Source organism: Tauraco erythrolophus, chromosome 6, assembly GCF_009769465.1.
Source record: "Tauraco erythrolophus isolate bTauEry1 chromosome 6, bTauEry1.pri, whole genome shotgun sequence".
Classification (NCBI taxonomy): Eukaryota; Metazoa; Chordata; class Aves; order Musophagiformes; family Musophagidae; genus Tauraco; species Tauraco erythrolophus.
Genome location: NC_141470.1, coordinates 31,039,238 through 31,058,330, shown reverse-complemented (window position 1 = coordinate 31,058,330; position 19,093 = coordinate 31,039,238). Strand labels below are relative to the sequence as shown.

Sequence of the window (19,093 nt, the reverse complement as noted above, 5' to 3'; positions counted from 1 at the left end):
TGTCGTAATAAAGCACTGCCTTTAACTATGGCTGAAAGATGCTGATGTTGCTGAGGGTTTTCTGTGACCTAATGAAAAATGCATTTCATCAAGCTACATAATTGCAGCTGGCACACGGAGAAAACATGCCATGCATGTAGACACCACCCTTCACAGGGTTGTGAAATAATATAGCCTATAGCAAAAATTTATTCTAACAAGCTGACCGTGATGACTTGATATTATTTTGCATGGGAATACAAAAAGAGGAACCATGTTGGCTGGTACCAATATTTAATCAGTAATCTCAAGAATGCTCAGGGAATGGGTAACTTCTTCCTCGCAGACAATATATCGGGAGAGCAGAGAAGCTGATGGATTCCCTTCCCTCAGTGATTTTGATCTCTTTTGACCTGCTGAAGATAGAACAGTCTTTGATGGCCTTTTTAAATCCTGTTCCAGTGAGTTGAGAGCTGTGCCGGATTCAACGGCATTGGGGTCAGCTGGGTGCTCACAGAGGCAGGCACAGATGCCCTGCTGCCACGGTGGCTTTGCAGGTGTGCTGAGGACGGCGCTGAGTTTTGCCTCTGGCTGGCAGAGTTCATTGGGTCAGACACGCGTGCTTAAAGGCAGCTAGATTACAGCCAGAGTCAGTCTGAGCTGGAAAGTGGTGCAGAAGTATTCACAGGAGGTGGAGCTAAGCTGAGGAATGTCATTGCTTCAGGACTCTTCATCTAAACAAAAATACTAATAGCAAACCATAAGAAAGAAGGAGAGAAGAACACAATGACTTGAGGAGAGGCTTAGCCCTGGTGGACCAAGGCTGAGTAGGTACAAACCACCATATGAGTGGGTCTGCTCTGCACACCTAGACCTGGGATTGCAGGGACATGTGGCACAGAAACCTTTAAACTGGCTTTTGCAAGAATCAGTTTAGTCTGAGAGCAATAGTGTTGTCTCTCTCTTTTTTTTTTTTCTGTTAGCCGTTTCATCCTATCTGCTGACTGTTGCAGATAACCTAAATCCAATTAATGTATTGTTGCTGCATCTTATTGCAGAGTATATATTTCTGTAGGCTTTGATGTCTTGCTAAGTGGAAAGTTCAGCGTTTAGAAAAAAGGGCATCCTTCTCTCTCTATTAGTCATAAACCTGCCATTGGCCAGTATTGGGCAAAGTGACTCAAACAGCATATTTCCACCTACTGTGCAGGCAAAAGTATTTTTTCCCTACTTATTCGACCACAGGATTCAGTTTCCTAGTATAAGAAAATGGGAGGGGAATAACTGGGTTTAAGAAATCATGCAGAGGTGGGGCCCTGAGTCAGTTTATAAAATAGTTGCTTGCCTGCATATGAGACATTTAAACTATTGGTGTCTATGGAAGCTGGGAGATGTGAAATTGCATTACCACAGATAACAGGGGACGTGTGTGTGACGGTGACCACAATGGAGCAAGATGGCATTTTGTCTCAGGTAAGAAGGGTGCAGAGCAAAGCGAGGCATCTGGGATCTCAGCTGGTAATGCTGCACATAGTGCAAAGATGGTACTACATTCTTGACCTACCGTTGACTATAAATGACTTTGAACAGGATGAAGAAAGACAGTGCTTCAAGAACTCATCAAGGATATTAAAAAAATGATAGCAAACTGTAGGAAGGAAGTGAAAACTACTTGGGGAGTAAGAGTTTGTTTACAAAGGAAGCATTCTGTATATTTGGGGAGTTTCTTCATTTTAGAAACGTGATGTATGCAACCTTAGAATAAGTATTAAATGGTACGGAGATGTGCTTCAAGGCGAAAGATTAACAACAGGGTGTGTTTATGGGAGAAAGGTTTGCTGTTCCTTTAACAGCCGGGCCCAGAGCTGCTTCCCTCCCCGTGTGTCATGCGAAGGGTGGACCTTACCTGGTTGCTACACCTCTGCTCGGCGTACCGGGGCGAGCATGGCGCCGGCAGCGCCAGCAGGAAACGCCTGCACCTGCCCAGGCTCTATGGCCACTGCTGACCGTGGGCTCCCCTTCGCCGCTGCTCTGCCGTTCTTGATTCCCAATGTGGATTGCTTTTGAGAGACAGGATGGTTTTTCCAGGGGTAACTTTGGCCCTTCTTGTCGCAGGAGCTGATCACTCAAGCCACCCAGCTAGGAGAAGGAATTATGCCGCCGAATCCTGACGGGGAACAGCCGACTCCTGTAACAAAGGTATCGCAAAGGAGAATTTCAAAAGAAAACTGTAAAAGAGACTTTCCTGCTGGGTGGAGCCTGGGTGAGAGCAGATAGGGTTCAGTATCTGCCAAACAGTCTAATTAGCTACCATAACTTATCCTGCTCCCTCCGTCAAACACCATCCTGCTTATCGTTTTGATCACTTCACTCATGCAGTCTTGCTTCATGTTAAAGTCCCAGCGTGGTTTTCTACCCTTGGCACACGGGAAATGAACCCTGTTTTAACAAGGCTAATATCTTTAAAAAGATGGATGTGAATAGGCTTTCTGCTACATATGTCTTGTTAAAGCACAAGGGCACATTTACTGCCAGTGTAAGTAGTAATAGCTGTGAGACAGTGCCACTCACTCCCACAAGGAGTATGGCACAATCTTGAAGTGCATTTTCAACACTTGATTTCCTGGATTAATCCTTCTTCTGGCCTCTACAAAAAAACCTGCAGTTTTCCAGAAGACTTCAGACATGTTACACGAAATCTTTCCTCTAGGAAATCAGAGGATCAGATGTGCTGAAGAAGATTTTTCATCCTTATTCTCTCTAGTTTGAGGCCATTTAGTAGTAATTAGAAACCCTCCCTTGTTCCGTTTCGAGCAGAGTTAAGTAGCTGAGCAACCAGTGTTGTGCTTGCAGTTTGAGGAATAGCCAGCCCTTTCTGTTGATTATCTGAAAGGAAAACCCAAAGATGAGACAATACACCCCAAAATGCAACTCTCTATACTGCAGGGATCATGGCAGGTTCAAAACAAAACCTCTCAAATTATTTTGGCAAAACTCATAGCACTGAGAGTATTTTGGCCATTTGTTATTTATACCTCTGTGATGTCTAAGCCAAGGATCTCCGGTTATGACAGGGCACATGCACATGCCTGACTGCTTTGTTCAATCTGCAATCCCTCCCTTGCACTGCTTTGGGATCACCACAAACCACAAAGATGGCTCCAGAGGACCCAATCCCTGACACTGAGTTGAGCCCTTCCAGCAGGAGCCTTCTCCAAAGCCAGACACTGGTAGCATCAGTTAGTGGCTCTGTAATTACTGCAGACTTTCTGCCTGTACCTACCTCATGTCTGTGCCTTAGAAGCTAGGTTTTGGACAAGAATACAAGTGCCTTTGATGACTTATCCACAGCTGCTCTTTGGACTCTTAGCAGTGGTTTGACATCCTTGATTTGCACACCCAGTCATCTGCCATGCAGCTGAGCATCACGAATGTCATTGGTGCCTTTTCCTAGAACAGGGTGCTTTGGTTACCTGGAGGCTAATTTTACCTGTTTCTTCATTAGCCTACTTGCTAACTGCCACCAATCTCAACAACATATAGTCATTACCCTTGGCTCCATGCATTAATACACTCAGGTTAAACATTAAAAGAGACATCACATGGACATATATATTCCATTGAGCCTGTGAATACTGGTGCACTTCACTTTTTACAGATGGTAAGCATGATACATTATTAACATGGTGCATGCCAAATTGTTTTGCCCAGACAGGCCAACTAGAGCAAAGGTCCTGTTCTCCTTTCCCTCAGTACCTGTGTCATGCATCCTTCTCAGTGGGACTAATGAGGTCAGTGTCATGCTAATGCCAATGCAGGACTGGCAATGATCTCTTTATAGTCATTTTGCAGTATAGGTGGAGTGACTGTCCACTACAAGTGGTGTCACTACCTGTCCATGGCCCTGTAGTTGCAGTAAATGCCTTTCGTATTTTAGAACTTTCGGAGCAAAATTTTCCTGCTGAGTTAGGTTCCAACATATTGTGTCTTTTTCCCCTTTCTGTGGCAGTAGAAATAAAAGGTTAGGTGGAAATGGAGATTAATGGTATTAATTTGTTTTATGGGAAAAGGAGAAAGGATATGGACTCGTGTTTGGGCTCCAATATGAGACCAGAACAACAAATTTGAGAGGCAAAGAAGTCAAGCATGAGGCCTTAATGTTGGAGCCATGGGCTAATATGAAAAAGGGGAGCCAAAGGGGACAAACTGGAGTTTCTCATGAGGCATAAAACCCTGTGTTTGCACTTCTTGTGCAAAACAGTGCAAAGAAACTTCAGACATGAAGAGTTTACATGGTTAAAAACTAGAGAAAAACTTCTCACAAGAAAAAGTCGGAGGTGAGCTCTGCTCAAGAGGGGCAGTTATGTCCCTGTAAATGAAAAACGTGTATACTGAGTAGCATGGTGGAAGTGCAAAGTAGCGATCTCTGACATTAAAAGCAGCATGGGGATCAGAAGCTAGCATTTAACTCTGAGAACTACTGTACGTTTAAAAGAGCAAGAATATGAGAAAATCATATCTTGTAGCCCAAGGGACTGAATATGTGTAATGACTCCACAGGAGGTGATTCCCACGATGATAATTTTTCACTTGCAAAAAGCCTAAGGCAGCTTTTCATATTCTACCTTGGAAATTTAACAAGTAAATTTTCTCCCAAGCTGAGTCTGAATCTTTCCACTTTGTACAGCTAGATTTTAGTTAGAAAGCAAATAAATTCTCTGTAATACAAATCCACCTATTATCCTATAGAAGTAGGTAAGTCTTTCAGACTAGTACTTGATTTAGATATTAGTAGTAAAATAAATGTATTATACATTTCATAGTCACATAGAAAAATTCAACTAAGTTGTTCATGATTTGGGTATATCTCTCAATCATTTCTGTCTTCTAAATATGCTATCTGCCTTTAGCATCCATTCCTGTCTTTTGCACTTTTTTTTCCCTGCAGATAGAATCATCTCTGTGTTACTTACTGACTGTAAGAGTCATAAGAGCAAGAAATATCCACCAGGCAGATGTCTGTAAGTATCTGTAGAGCTCTGCACTGTCCCCTTAACCTTCATAGGGTACTAGCTAGTCCCGCTGCAAGAAAAAATGCATTCTAGATTTCTTCCATGGATGGAGAAAGTCCTCTTACTGACATGCTTGTTGAAGCAACAAACATATTGTTTTGTTCATCTTTGCCTTAGTCCTGTTCTGTGCAGAGGTAACTCTATAAGGTCATAGCTTGTATTTCTCTACATTCCAAAAGAGGGCAGGGAAAGCTTTGCAGTCTGTTGAAAACAAGGAATATGGAAAGATCTCCTGTGTTTTCCTCTGGAGTATATTTATGTAATAAAAGACACAACCTGGTTGGGGTAACGCAGCAAATACTGAAAATGAAGTAGGCTTGTCTCAAATTTAGCTTGTACTCAAAGCTTTCTCAAGACTAAGTAATCCTAATTACCATATCTTGATTCCCTGTGTACCAGCTTTCGCAGATAGAATACTGTTAGGTGTTGTTATATTTTGTAGGTTCACTTCTGATGGCCTGCAACTGAAATATAATAGAAGATTATAGCTTTACTTACACAGAAATCAAGAAGCATTTTTTTTTCTATGTCTTGGGCTTTTTTTTTAGTGTTCTGTCTGGCTAAAACAGAAGCTATCACTTTGTTTCCTTAATCCTTGCAGATATAGGATTCTGTGGTTGTCCCCAGTTGTTTTAGACTGGGCTAAACTGATTGCTTGATGACATAGAAGGAGAATAAACCCCTTTGTTTTTAATGCATTTATTATATCTCTAATCACATTTATTCAGAGCAGAATCATGTCCCTCTTCTTTTTCTCTATTCCTGTTACCTAAATTGCAAAGTTTATGTTGGTCCAATATGCCATCGTGTATTGTAGTGTCCCTCTTTAAAAGCAAAGCTTCATGTTGTTTAATTCGTTCTTTCTTCCAGAGCAAATCCTCATTTCAGATGTCTTTGTGTTTTTTAACATACAGTAAGCCAGACTGATTGCTATGTGAGCCTGTGGTTGCCAACTGCTTCAACTGACAAATTTCAGACTAAAACTGTCAAGAATTGCAAAGATCCAGTCTGGAATGAAACCTTCTACTTCAGGATCCAGAGTCAGGTCAAGGTACTGAGCTGAGACTTCCCTGTTAACCCTGACCTAGGGAGCAACTGCCAGGTTTTATCTTTTTGTAAAGGGTACAGAAGTAATTTTCTCAAGAGGCAAGGAAAGATGCAGAAAGATGTGAGAATAACACATATCCTTATGCTGATTTTCCATGCCATGAAAGACAAGTACCTCTCTCAACCATGGGTGGAATACGACCTTTGAGATGTCTGTGATTTCCTCTCATTCCTCCTCGTAGACAGATGCCTACATGGACTTGATTTCCCCTTCAGCTCCTTCCCCGTCTGCTCTTTTTCTTTACCTTCTCTCACACCGCACAACAGCTGACTAAAACAGCTGTCCCCGGATCTCCCGCTTTAAATGAAACTGGACACATTTCTAAAGTCCTTCCTTTCCCTTCCCAGAATGTGCTGGAGCTCACACTCTATGATAAGGACATGGTTACTCAAGATGACCACCTCTTCACAGTGTACTTCGATATAGCCAAACTTTCCCTGGGAGAACAGGTCTTCATGCACTTCAAGTGCGATTCACAGGTGAGATCTGAAAGAAGAAAAGGTATAGGTTAGCAAGAATGTGTTTTTCTGCTTTGCTGTCTAAAATGTTACTTGCAAAATCTTTCTTTTTTTCTTCTTGTGTATGGACTGCCCAGCCACATAAAAGAGGGTTGCTTTTCACTCTGATGTGGGAAAGCCTTTTCACACCTGAATCTGTAGACACAGTGAAGGGTTTGATGTTGGCCGTATTGACTCACAAAATTCAGGTGTCTTTGCAAAATTGTCACTTTGCTGAGTCTGCCCCCATCAAGGATTGTGTCCACGCCAGTATATGATGCTTTACGTCATAACTTGTTACTTAACCTAGTAATTAAGAAGTAATAACTCTGTGATCGGAACCAAGTGTCGAACCAGACTAGTTGCTAATTATGAACTGTGGCATGAGTGTTTAAGTAAGGTGGCTAAGTCATGCCACTTAGTTTGGCAACAAGAAATATTCCTATTTCGAATGTCCAAGGAGGCTCTGAAAGTCTCACATCCCACCTCCCAGTATGTTCTGTCCATTCCTCTCCTTTTCCTGTTGCCTCCTAGTCTCTTGTGCATCTGTCATGCACCATTCAGTTGATTAATTACCTTATCTACACACACTCAAACTCCATTCTGCAGTTCATTGTCTTTAAATGCCTTATTGATGATTTATTTCTCTGTGAAATACCAGAGGAGCATTGTGTGAACTTCCACCTGCCCTTGGCAAAATAGAAATATTCAGCTAGCTGTAACCCAGCCCATTACTGTCCAGGTGGTTACAGGTGCCATATCCGAGCCTTTCATTACTGCATTTGCACAGCTCATACTCTTTAGGCCTTTGTATTTTTTTTTTTTTGTCCTATATTAATAACTTTTTGGTGTCTTTAGTGTCATAGGTAATTTGAGCAACTGAGTAACCTACAGCATGATCTCACTTCTCTGGTCATCATCATTCCTTCTGTCCCCATCTTTGTTTTCCTCTCTGCTTTGCTTTCTTCCACCTAGGAATCATACTCTTGTTCACCACTCCACAAACCAGGCCTTAATGTTAGATTTACCTCTGCCCCAAAGCCTTCGACATGTTGCCAAACAAAGCAGTTGTCCTCTTCCACAGCTGCTTTGCATGTCACCGTTTCCCCTCCTTACACCAGCAGATTTTGGCTCCTCCCACAGCAGACCCTCTTTCTCTTTGCTGGCAGACTCGGTATGAGACAACATCTCCACCTGGGTCTGTCCCTTGTGTCCCAGCAGAAGCAGGCAAGCCAACTATTTTATTTGTGAAAAACTGCTATCGCAGCCATCCAGAAGCTTCCTATCAATAAAGGGTCTTGAGGCTCCAGACACACAGATGTGAGGTGGTGGGTGCCTCTATTTTGAGTGCTCTGCCAGTCACAAATAGTGCGTGCACACATATATTGCAAGTGTGAGAACTTGCGTTATGAGAACTGCCAGTAGACTAGTGCAAAAAACGTTTTCTGTTCTTTATTTTTCAGAGACAAGAGGAGCTGGAGGTGGGATTTGCATTGGATAATATGTGAGTAAACATGAAATGCAACATAATGTGCAGTATAAAGCAGCAGCAATTCAGAAGCTTGAAATAATCTGGTCTAATTGTTCAGAGTTCATCATTCCTTGATGATGCTGATGATGAACAAGGTTTCCCAAGGAATCTGTGCTATGACCTGTGTGACGAATTGGCACGTGCCAGGATGAACTCCCATGAACTTTAGGCAGACAGGGAGAACACCCTAAAACCTTTTCTTTGCCTAGTGTAATGAGTACTATTTGAGACAAGAATACTGGGACTGGTGTTTTGTTACGCATTCGTCTTTAAGATCAGCAGGGGGGTTAGCCTCCCTTCAAAGCACAACATAGAATAACGTACTGGATTTCTGATCTAGAGCCCTTTCTGTCCTGTCCTCTGACAAACTGCAATTTTAAAACCACTGGATTCTGTGAAACCATCTGCTGCCTCAGCTCAGGGTTCAGCGTAAAATCACTACATGGTTTGGCCCCACAATACCTGTTTTTTTTGCTGAGCTACAGGACTGGATGAGCCGGTCGGATGGCAATTGTACCTTGACAGAGCAGAGCGAGGAAACTTGTATTGTGAGTCTCCTGGGACTTTTCTTTTAAATCCACTGCACAGCTAAAAATAAGAAAGAGGAAAATCAGGAGAAGGGTGTGGCTCACGAATTATACTGTAATTATGCTGAGTTATTAAAAATGTATTTTTCTTTCTGTTTCCTAGTCCAGGGCCTCCTGAAACCATCATTACTAATGGAGTACTAGTGGTGAGTGTTACGTTTTGTCATCTTTCTTGTCCTGTTGCCACGCTTGTTTCCTTTGACTCACAGTCATCAGGCGAACGTACCCTTTGACTGAGCAAAGCCAGCACTGAAACGCTGCCATTTCCCACTTCATCATCTGCCTTGTGACACATCCTTGTGGATGGCACCTGTGGAGAGGCTGCAACTGGAATGACGAGGAGATCTCCCACACTAGCATCTTTCTAGTGTTGCAAAGGCAACATATGAAAGAGGTTTAGGTCTGAGAACTTTGGTGGAGCCGTGAACTCTCCCTTGGACATCACTCCTTTTGAATTCTGTATTGCCAAAGTGATGGGGTTTGTCCCATCCCAGGCACATATAATTTCCTGCATTCATAACTGTGCTTTTTACACAGGGACTTTCTGACCATGACATTTGCTCATTTATTAGCTTTGTTTCCTCAATATTTTTTGTTTAAATCAGTCTTCTGCATCTCTGTTGGGATGCTGGGAGTGCTGTTTTTCACTCTGCCTTTACCTTCTCCCTCCTGCAAGCCCTTGTTCCTCCACACTGCCACTGTCAGCCTTGCCCTGACTTCTGGTTTCTCAGAGAGTCCTCCTGTTCCAGCCAGCATCTGAAATCCAGGTTGTGGTTGAAAGAAAATGTTTTCCTCAGGGCAAAGTGCACTGCCTGTATAGTATTTGTATCATCAACAGTAGGAGCTTAGACTAGGAAACAGAATCTCAGACTGGAAAATTTCCTGCCATGAGGTATTTTATTGTTCATGTCTCTTACAGTCTCGCAAAATCTGCTGCTTGGAAGTCCAGGTGATTGAAAAGAAGAAGAAGAAAAAGCAGAAGAAATCTTTATCAAGTGAGGTTGTTTCTCCATCAGCTGTTTTTAAATAATGACATGCTAATGTTATGAAGACAGTTGACTTACTAGGCTTGATGTAAGAATGAAAAAAAACACCCCAAAACATGAGAACAGCTTTGTATTATACTCTGTAAGAACTTTTGTTTCCAATATTGATGAGAAAACTGCTCTGTGTCTGCTTTTGCTTTGCTTCCTAGAGAAAGAATTCTCCTTCAAAGTGCAAGGCTCTTACGAGGGCACCCAAGACATTACGCTGGGATCTGATCTGGTCTTCAACTCCTCCTCTCCTGCCAAATTCCACTATGCCAGATACAAGCAGCCAACACTGGATGTTACGCTACCAGGGAGGAAACCACCTCCCTCCTTTGTACGTTATAGCTGGACTTTATAAAATGTAATAGTGGCATTTGAAGCAACGTGCACCATAGTTACATTAATTTGCATTGTGGAAAGAGAATAATATTCCTTACAGTATAAATTCTGATATATTTGTATTTTTTCAGCGCTCCTGTGTGTATGATACAAACTCAGGCTCTCCAAACATGGAACTTCATTCCCTTCCAAGCGGAAAAAACGTGGTCTTAGCAGAGGTGAGTGCCTGCTCTTTTGTGGGAGAGGTTGAAAAACCTGAATATAGAAGTCTGCATCCCCCGGATGGTTACCAGGGTACTTTGTGATGATGGAAGCCTGCAGACAAGAATGCCACAATCTAACAGTGGTGGGTCTTCAGGTGATAAGGCAAGATTGCCCCTTGTTCTGTTTGACTGGATGTAGGAATCCAGAGGATCTTGTTACTCCATCCTGATCTTACTTCATGTTAAATTTTGAGGCTCTGCTTTTCACCTCCTCACGCACCAGTGGGGCATCTGAACTACCTGAGGTAGTGCCAGTCTCTTGCTGATGCTGACCATGCTTAGCAGAGCACTTTTAGATTCATGGTTAAAAAAAATCCATATAGAATGGAAGGATCACAGCTGTTGTGGGATATAAGCCACAGAAAGGGAGGAGCAAATGCTGCTGTGTAGAAGAGTAGTGTGGCTGCACCCTGGCTGGCTGCCTGATAAGGGTATTGTTGGTAGAAACGGGTAAGTTATACATTATAATTACTTTTCTCTGTAAACAGAAGTTGTCCTCTGACGCCACATTCACTAGAAAACACTGAATTACTGAACAACTTCCCTGACAATAAACCACTGCAATCAATTCACAACCGCTGCCGGTTTATTCAGAGCTCCTGATTTGTACACGCATTGCTAGGACAGTACAAGCTAAAATTCTTCCTGGGGCTGCTGGGGAGGAGCACCAAAACAGGCTGTCACACTTACACTGTTTGCATTCTTGCTTTCCAGGATAAGGGATTTGATTTATACGCAAAGGCAGAAGACTGGTAAGATACTTGGCCACTCTTGGAGGCTAACTTGTCCTTAGCTGAACTCATCTCACCCTTTACTGTTTATGGGGAGGAGACACGCACAGGAGGACAGTAGGTTGTGTGACCAAGTGATGTAGAATTCACTTGAACTGAAAGCAAACCATATGTGTACAATTAACAATACATATAGATCATCCATACTGAGCCATAAATAATGAGAAAGATGCGTAAAATAGAAGAAATAGTATTACAGACCTATTATGTTAGTCGGTGTTATGCTCAGCACAGTCTTTAACTTTTTCTTTAACACTGTGTAAGAGTGCAGCGCTACTGTTGATCATGAAGTAGGTAAAATTTGCTGCCTACATCAAGACAAATGTGAGAAGTTTTTCCTACAGCTCTCAGTGCAGGCTGAGAGTATGAGAGAATCTAGACCGCAGATGTCTTGGAAATTATTTGCAAGAATGTCTTTCCTTAGGTTTTCTTTTGATAACTGCTCAGAAATTTAGCAGTTCCTCTTTCCGTCTTTCTTCCATGCAGCATTGTCTACCTGCTTGGGAGTGTAGGAAAGGCTTATTCTGTAAACACGGTACTTTGTGGATCTGGTTGATTTCCTTGTACTGGAAACTCTGAGCTTGTCTGCCAATAATAAAATGGAATATTCTGTTTTCCTGATCTCTGCTTCAGCCCAGACCACCTTGATGTGCGTTTAGGGTTTGATCTCTGCATGCAGGAGCAAGACTTTCTATGCAAAAGGCAGAAGTATGTCGCTCCTGCTCTGAAGAAGGTCCTGCAGCTGGAACAGGATCTGCTGGACCATGAGGTCTGTAGGGCAAACATTCAAAATATCTAATGAATGTTTAGCAGTGGGGACATAACAGCATAATATGATCTCTTTTTCTTCCCAGTTAAACTTTTTTCTGGACTTTTGTATCTTTAAACTTATGTACACATCCAATACCACCTCATACCTCTAATCTCACCCTGCCATTTGTATCCTTTGCAATTTCTATCCTGAGTTTAACTCTTCTCCTGCTACACCTTCATTGCAAGCCAGGCTAGATATTTCTTATATAGAAATGGCTTCTTCCACAGTCTTCACCCTACCATTGTTATCCTTGTTGATAATCCTTCTTCCTTTCATCGACCTGTGAGATTGCTTTTTAGTTCCTGCCTTTACAACTGATGTTTTCTCTCTTACTGTCTCTTTTGGTTTGAATTAATGCATTTTCACATGTATTTTACCAAACATCTGCGTTGAACACATCATAGACCAATGTCAGTTATCTAAGCAAAAATTTTCGTTACTTTTATTCTTGTTCTCCTTTATAAAATAAATGGTAGCTTATGTTTCAGTAGAAATCATTCGGAAAGAAGTCTGCCTGGGCATGTGTGGTGGTGTCAGGCTTTACATAATAGGGGATCTCTGCTGAGAGTCATGATCAGCTGCAGTCCACTGTCTGACACCAGCGCTTCCTGTTTGTCTGTTGCACAGACCCCAGTGGTGGCCATCATGACTACGGGAGGAGGGATGAGATCTTTGACCGCACTGTACGGCAGTCTGCAGGGGCTCAAGAAGCTCAATGTCTTGGACTGTGCCACGTATCTGACTGGCTTGTCTGGTACTACATGGTAAGTAGGACTGGGCAGCTCTTGACTGGAGTTTTCCTGATGACATCAATGCACTGAAGTAGGCTGGGGCTGACATGTAGTGGTCTTCCTACAGTACTTTCTCAGCAGTCCAGTTTTTTTAATCTTCTTCTAAAATTGACAAATTAAAGTTTTTTATGGGGAAAAGTCACAAAATTTGCAACAGCAAGAAAGCAAGTGTTTTTCTAAGAACAGCTTATAGAAAATTGCTCGGGTTAATGACTGTGACTTCAAAGGGAACGCGATAGGGAACTGAAGACAGGAAACCTTTACTTAATTTTTGCAATTTGAAATTTAAAAAATTAAGAACTTAGAATAGAAACATAAAATTTGGCCTTTGCCTGCTTGAAGTCTTTTGTGTTTTTTTTCCCTCTTCAATATACATTTCCTTTTCCTAGGACCATGTCAAACTTGTACAGAGATGCTGACTGGTCACAAAAGGATCTCAACAAGCAAATCAGCGAGGCTCGAAAACATATGACAAAATGCAAAATAAATTCCCTTTCCTTGGAGTATTTGACATATTACAAAAAGCAGCTGTGTCAACGGAAAAGAGAGGGCCGCAAAACATCTTTTATAGATCTCTGGGGACTTGTCCTGGAATCTTTGTTGCATGATGGGGTACAGTATGTCATAAAGCAGCATTTACAGTGGTGTACAATTTTCTGAAAAGTAATTTCTGGAGAAGATATTTTCCTGTTTGTTCTAAGAGGTAGTTTGTTATGAGACTATGTGTATGCAAATGTAACAGCCATTTCCAAAACATTTGGTGGCAGTCTTTTAGATATCCAACCATGCTGGAAATCAGTATACTTACTTGTGAGATTTTGGATATATTTTTCTGAGAAAACTCCAAGGTTAACATTTTGAAAAAAATGTTATACTTTGAGGTTTTTTCTTTTCTGCATGTTCTGCAAGTATTTTATTTAGAAATAGCAAAATTACAGACATTAACTTAATGCTCCTAAGAGGTATTAACAAACAGACTTGGCAGACTTTTGAGATATGTGAGAGGTCTTACATAAACTTGCAGCACAATGCATTAAGCTGCTTTATACCAAAAGTATTGCTTTCTGTTCTTCATAATTTCTTTCCGGTTTTGTCCTAATGGGCCAACAAATAATCTGGTATCAAATCGGATGCCTGCAGATATTTCAGTAGCAGAACAGTTACAGGAATTTTGAAAAACACAGAACATTTCAGAATTTAAGCCCAGCAGATTTTTTGCATTAGAGGCAGAAATTTTTCTGCCCAACAAGCTTAGATGCAGAGAAAACATTCCTATGCTAATTTTCGTCTTAGTGTAACCATATTTCTGGAATCACAGAAAGACAACCATAGACTCTCTGATCAGCAACGGGCCATTGATCGTGGTCAGAACCCATTGCCTATCTATACTGCAGTCAATGTCAAGAACAACTATAGCACTATGGATTTCAAAGGTAATTATGAGACTTCTGAGAGTCATTTGTCTTTATATTTAAGCTGGTAAAACCTGGGACAGTCTTTACAGATAGTCCAAAAAAAGCCCTCTCATTTAAAGACCAGAACCTCAGCTGATGTGTATTTGTACAATGTCCTTGTGGTCAGGTAAAAGTTTGACTGTCTATGCAACAGACTCAAATATTTCAAAGACTTTTCATCTTTGCGAGTTTTCATTTGTACCATGCTGATAACTCATTGCTAGTGATCTGAAATATTAGACTTAAATGCAGAAATTATTTTAATTTTTAACTCCTTTAATTCCCATGATAGCAACATCATTTTTATCTACAGCTAAGGAGTTGTAGTAAAACATTATTCTCTCCTTTGTTCATAGAATGGGTGGAGTTCACCCCTTATGAGGTGGGATTGCAAAAATATGGAGCTTTTGTTCGTGCTGAGGATTTTGGCAGTGAGTTCTTCATGGGTCGGTTGATGAAGAAGGTCCCCGAATCCCGGATCTGCTTCTTAGAAGGTAAGCTATTGTCTTAAGCACATCTGATTTGTTTATTTTTATTTTTTAATTGTGAGCTATAAACTAAGCACTAATAAAGCACTGATTCATGACTGACAGGTCTCTTTCACCAGAGGGGATAAATATCTCATTGGTGAATTAATATTTATTATAAGGGATTCAGTTTACTGTAAAAAAATAAATGAAAATTCAAAATGGCAGACAAATAGTTATTTTTAAAGCTAGTTTTGAATCAAAATATAGTATTGCTTCCAGTTCAATAATAAAATTCAGGTCCCTGGGAATCCACGGTTCTGCTCATACTACTACAGAAGGGTGACCTCCAGAGCCTCTTGCCTGTCTCACAGGTAATCAGTAATTAGTGTACTTCCTATAGACAGCTTACAAGAGCCTGTATGCTGATTCTCCACTGCATCAGAGCGTGTTTGAGTGTGCCAGGCCTCCCCTTCTCCAGAGACTCTACTTTGGCCATACATCACTGGCTCCAGTTTCCACCTTACCTGGGCAAGCCTGGGGGGATAGCAGCATAGTCGTACTCAGAAGCATTTTTGCTATTGACTGAAACGGAGCGTGGATACCTGTTTCCGAATAAAGAGACAAGCTGACAGCTTGTGACTGGTTCGAAATGCAAACTTCTTTTTGACTAGCCACTTCGCTTAGAGTGATGGAGACACTGTACAACTTTAGCCTAAGCCTATGTTGGACGTGCGTATGTTTGCACTTCCTGAACCAAAAAACAGTGAGAACTTGTGCCTAAGGGATAACCAGAGAAATTGTTTCTCAAGCTCAAAAATGCATGGCCAAAACTGAGACCTCAGCATGGTAACAGGCTTTTTCTCAAAAAGGGAAGTCTACAAATGCAGAGGCTGTAAGATCACATTGTAGTTAGATCCTTATCAATATAATTCCCCATCAAATCTCTCAGATTGCAAACTTTCATCCTTTCTTTTTATACAAGCCTTGTGATACTTGTTTTTTCTTTTTCTGAAAACCCAAGCTCCTTAAATCGTATTAATTCACAAAAATCTTACCAGTTGTTAAAAGATGTATCTAGCCCTAAGTACCATAAGACAAAAACTGAATACAGAAATAAGGTTTAAAAACCATAAGCTAAATAAAGATGACGTCATCCATTCAAAACAAACTAAAGAAGAGCATAAGCCTTGTAAATTTCATCTCATGATAACAGTTTTGAGACTCATGATGCGTGAATGTTTGAGTTAGAAAGCTCTCTCCTTTTACAGGCATGTGGAGTAGTTTATTTTCATTGAATGTGTTATATATCTGGAATTTGTCCCATTCATCGGAAGATTTCTGGCACAGGTGGACCCGGGACAAAATCGACAATATAGGTAAATTATCACAGTTCTTCCTTGCTGTGTATTTATTGTTACATACAGTTAATGTTAGATAGATAAATCATCACATCTATCTGCTATGCAATGTGTACCATATATTTGGCATTTTGTGGAGTGTTTCTTCAAAGGCCACATCGCCTTTCTGAAAGGAATTGGATTAAAAGTCTCATACTGCAAAGCATAAGTGGATAATTTAAAAATCTCCAGTCCTGTGATCTATGTGGTCACTGAGTGCTCAACACTGATGTTGGTAGATGAGTAAAATCATAGAATTATAGAATGGTTTAGGTTGGAAGGGACCTTAAAGATCATCTAGCTCCAACCCTCCTGCCATGTTCAGGGATAATAAGATTGATCTGTAAGTGACTAATAAAGCAAAAAGATTTTGACTACATTAAGTAGGAACTACTGTAATACAAATAAGTACAACAATTACCCTTTTCCAAAGCCTGCATTCAGTCTGTTCTACAAGCGTGTGTCATGTCTGGTGCAGATTTTTATTGCTGCTTAATACCTGGTCCGATTTTTAGTCCAAGTTTGGACTGTGTAAGGAAAAGGTATGCAGCTGGTAAGAGTGGCATTTTATTTTCTTTTTCGTTTGGTCACGTGCTCATCAAGTGTTTTCGTCCTAGACCTTTTAAATAAAAAGAACACTGATTTTTACTGCTTACATTGACATCTTGGAAGATGCCCTTGCTCTAGGCAGGTAGAATTTAACAGCCTTTCTCTATGCAGAGGAGGAACCTCTACTACCAGTGAAACCACATGAGCTGCGGACTCGCCTGTTCACCCCTCCCGGCCCCCTCGGCAGTGCCCTTCGCAGCACCCTCACCGACCGCCTCTGCATTGCCCAGGAGCACAACTTCCTGAAGGGTTTACAGATGCATAACGACTACCTGGAGAACAAGCACTTCTGCAGATGGAAAGGTAAGAGAAGACTTGTGTGCCTGGGAGAGAATAAACAAGGAGAACAAAACAAAAACCCAGATTCAGTATTAAACCCATTCTCCAAGGTTAGAGGCCATCTTTGACCACAATCTGTTGTTGCACACCGGGATGTAGGATGGCATGGTGTTGAGCTCCATGCCAAAGATTTGCTGGTGGCACACGCCTTTTGAGGCACCAGGTCCTGATGGTGGTCCACCCTTTCTCTGTTTGAAGACACACTCAGTGGGGAGGCACAAGAAACTCCCTTCAGGAATGTCGTCACTGCAGGTCCGAAACTGCTTGTGGCTGGCGTTGGGAGGGCAGAAGAGCAGGGATACAGTGAGTCTCCCATTGCCAAAGACGATAACCAGTTAGGGCTCTGTGGTCATGGTGTAAGTGCGGCACAGTCTAACCAGTTTTGCGCTATTGCACTTACAGCAAGAAATATCTTTCCTTTTAGATACTGTGTTAGACACATTTCCCAACCAGCTGACACCATCAGAGGAATTCCTGTCTCTGGTAGATACAGGATTTTTCATCAATACAAGCATCATGCCACTTTTGAAACCGGAGAGAAAGGTGGACGTCATCCTGCATTTAAATTACAGTGCAGGATCCCAGATACAGGTGAGAGAAATTGAAGCAGTGTCTAATTCTTCTTCAACAGCTGCATACCTGGAACTTTTTAACACTTCGATGCTCTCTATATTGCTCCTGCTAAAAGTCTTAACCACTAACATTTTTAGCTTAATGCTGCAGTGTGAGACTTCATTTATAGGCTGTACATATTGTCATTTGTTTTTCTTGTACGATACAACTGTTTTGTCCTAAGAACTGAGGGAAAACCAAAACATTTTCTCCACTGATGCAGTGCTTTCCACTAGGGGATTCAGAGCTTTCACACAGCTAGCTTGGAAAATGCTGCCTTTGTTACTGGACTCCAAGAAATCCTGAGCCCTGAAATCCTCTTTAAGTCTTAATACTGTTCTTTTCATTGATCCAGGCTCTGGACCAGACCTGCAAGTACTGCTTGGAGCAGGGAATCCTTTTTCCCAGGGTGAACTTGAGTGAAGAAGACAGGAAAAACCCGAAGGAATGTTACCTCTTTGATGGCGCTGAGACTCCAGGAGCGCCAGTACTGCTATTTTTCCCACTAATTAATGATACCTTCCAAAAATACAAAGCACCGGGTAAGTAACCAAGCATGTCAAAAAAAAGGTTAACATTATGGCCAGCCTATTTAGGGGAATATATTTAATACTTCAACACTTAAATTTCAGTGTTGGCTCATGTCAATACATCAAGCCTCTCTGTTGTTACTTGTTTTACCGAGTCAGATTTGCTGTCATGTCAGTCCTGTTTCAACCCCCAAGCTAGTTAGTTTTCAGGTAATTTTGATGTACCTATGTGAGCCACAGGCATGGCTCAGAGCTGCAGTGTAGACCCATGCAAAAGGAATAGTCACTATTTTTGTCCCTTCATCTTATGAAGCGGCTGATATCCACTTGAGCCAGGGACTGAGTTGTCAGTTTGGAAGACAATTGTCTGTTTAAAATAATTTTAAAACCCCACAACATTATTTTAGATTGTGAATACTCTCTATGGAGAGACATCTCCTTTCCCTTCTCTGTTAAGAGTTTGCTTGCTTACGACCAGAGTAACTCCCATCTCTAGCAGTGATTTGTCTCCCCTTCCTCCTAGGTCAGAAGCGCTCAGAGTCAGAGATGGAAGACGGCAAAGTTGATCTCTATGGCTGCTGTTCCCCATATTCAACATATTCAATCCAATACACTGAGAAGGTATATGACCGTCTGGTTCAGCTGGGTGAATACAACATCCTGAATAATGAGGACCTTATTATGAAGGCCTTGCACACAGCAGTGGCACGGAAAAGGCAGAAAAGGAAATAATGTCAGACAAGAGGATGCTTTTGTATCCCTTAACCCACCAAGAGACTGAAGCTCCCTTACAATTGGCCAGCAGACTTTGAAGGATTCCTGCTCAACCCCACATAGTGGCAGTCTCGGATGAAAAAAGAGGACATTGAAGAGAAACTT

General features: G+C 41.6%; 1 protein-coding gene across 1 annotated transcript; it reads left to right on the top strand.

The window, feature by feature from the left end:
* Window positions 1-1,416: 1,416 nt before the first annotated feature.
* LOC104378487 (cytosolic phospholipase A2 epsilon) lies at window positions 1,417-18,946 on the top strand. The gene is made up of 21 exons (XM_086613842.1): window positions 1,417-1,452; window positions 2,095-2,178; window positions 4,928-5,000; window positions 5,966-6,102; window positions 6,507-6,638; window positions 8,120-8,160; window positions 8,878-8,920; window positions 9,694-9,769; window positions 9,970-10,139; window positions 10,276-10,362; window positions 11,122-11,159; window positions 11,832-11,967; window positions 12,640-12,776; window positions 13,193-13,415; window positions 14,122-14,236; window positions 14,614-14,751; window positions 15,996-16,103; window positions 16,845-17,036; window positions 17,497-17,663; window positions 18,040-18,226; window positions 18,738-18,946. Exons 1-21 carry the CDS (start codon window positions 1,426-1,428, stop codon window positions 18,944-18,946), a joined length of 2,520 nt encoding a protein of 839 aa, XP_086469968.1. The 5' UTR covers window positions 1,417-1,425.
* The last annotated feature ends 147 nt before the right edge of the window (window positions 18,947-19,093 follow it).

Bases quoted from the DNA above. Each gene is read 5' to 3' on its own strand.
- LOC104378487 (XM_086613842.1), top strand. From the start codon at position 1,426: ATGGAGCAAGATGGCATTTTGTCTCAG. The intron at 5,001-5,965 runs GTAAGTATCTGT...TTTAACATACAG, and splicing joins TATCCACCAGGCAGATGTCT to TAAGCCAGACTGATTGCTAT. The intron at 18,227-18,737 runs GTAAGTAACCAA...CCTTCCTCCTAG, and splicing joins CCAAAAATACAAAGCACCGG to GTCAGAAGCGCTCAGAGTCA.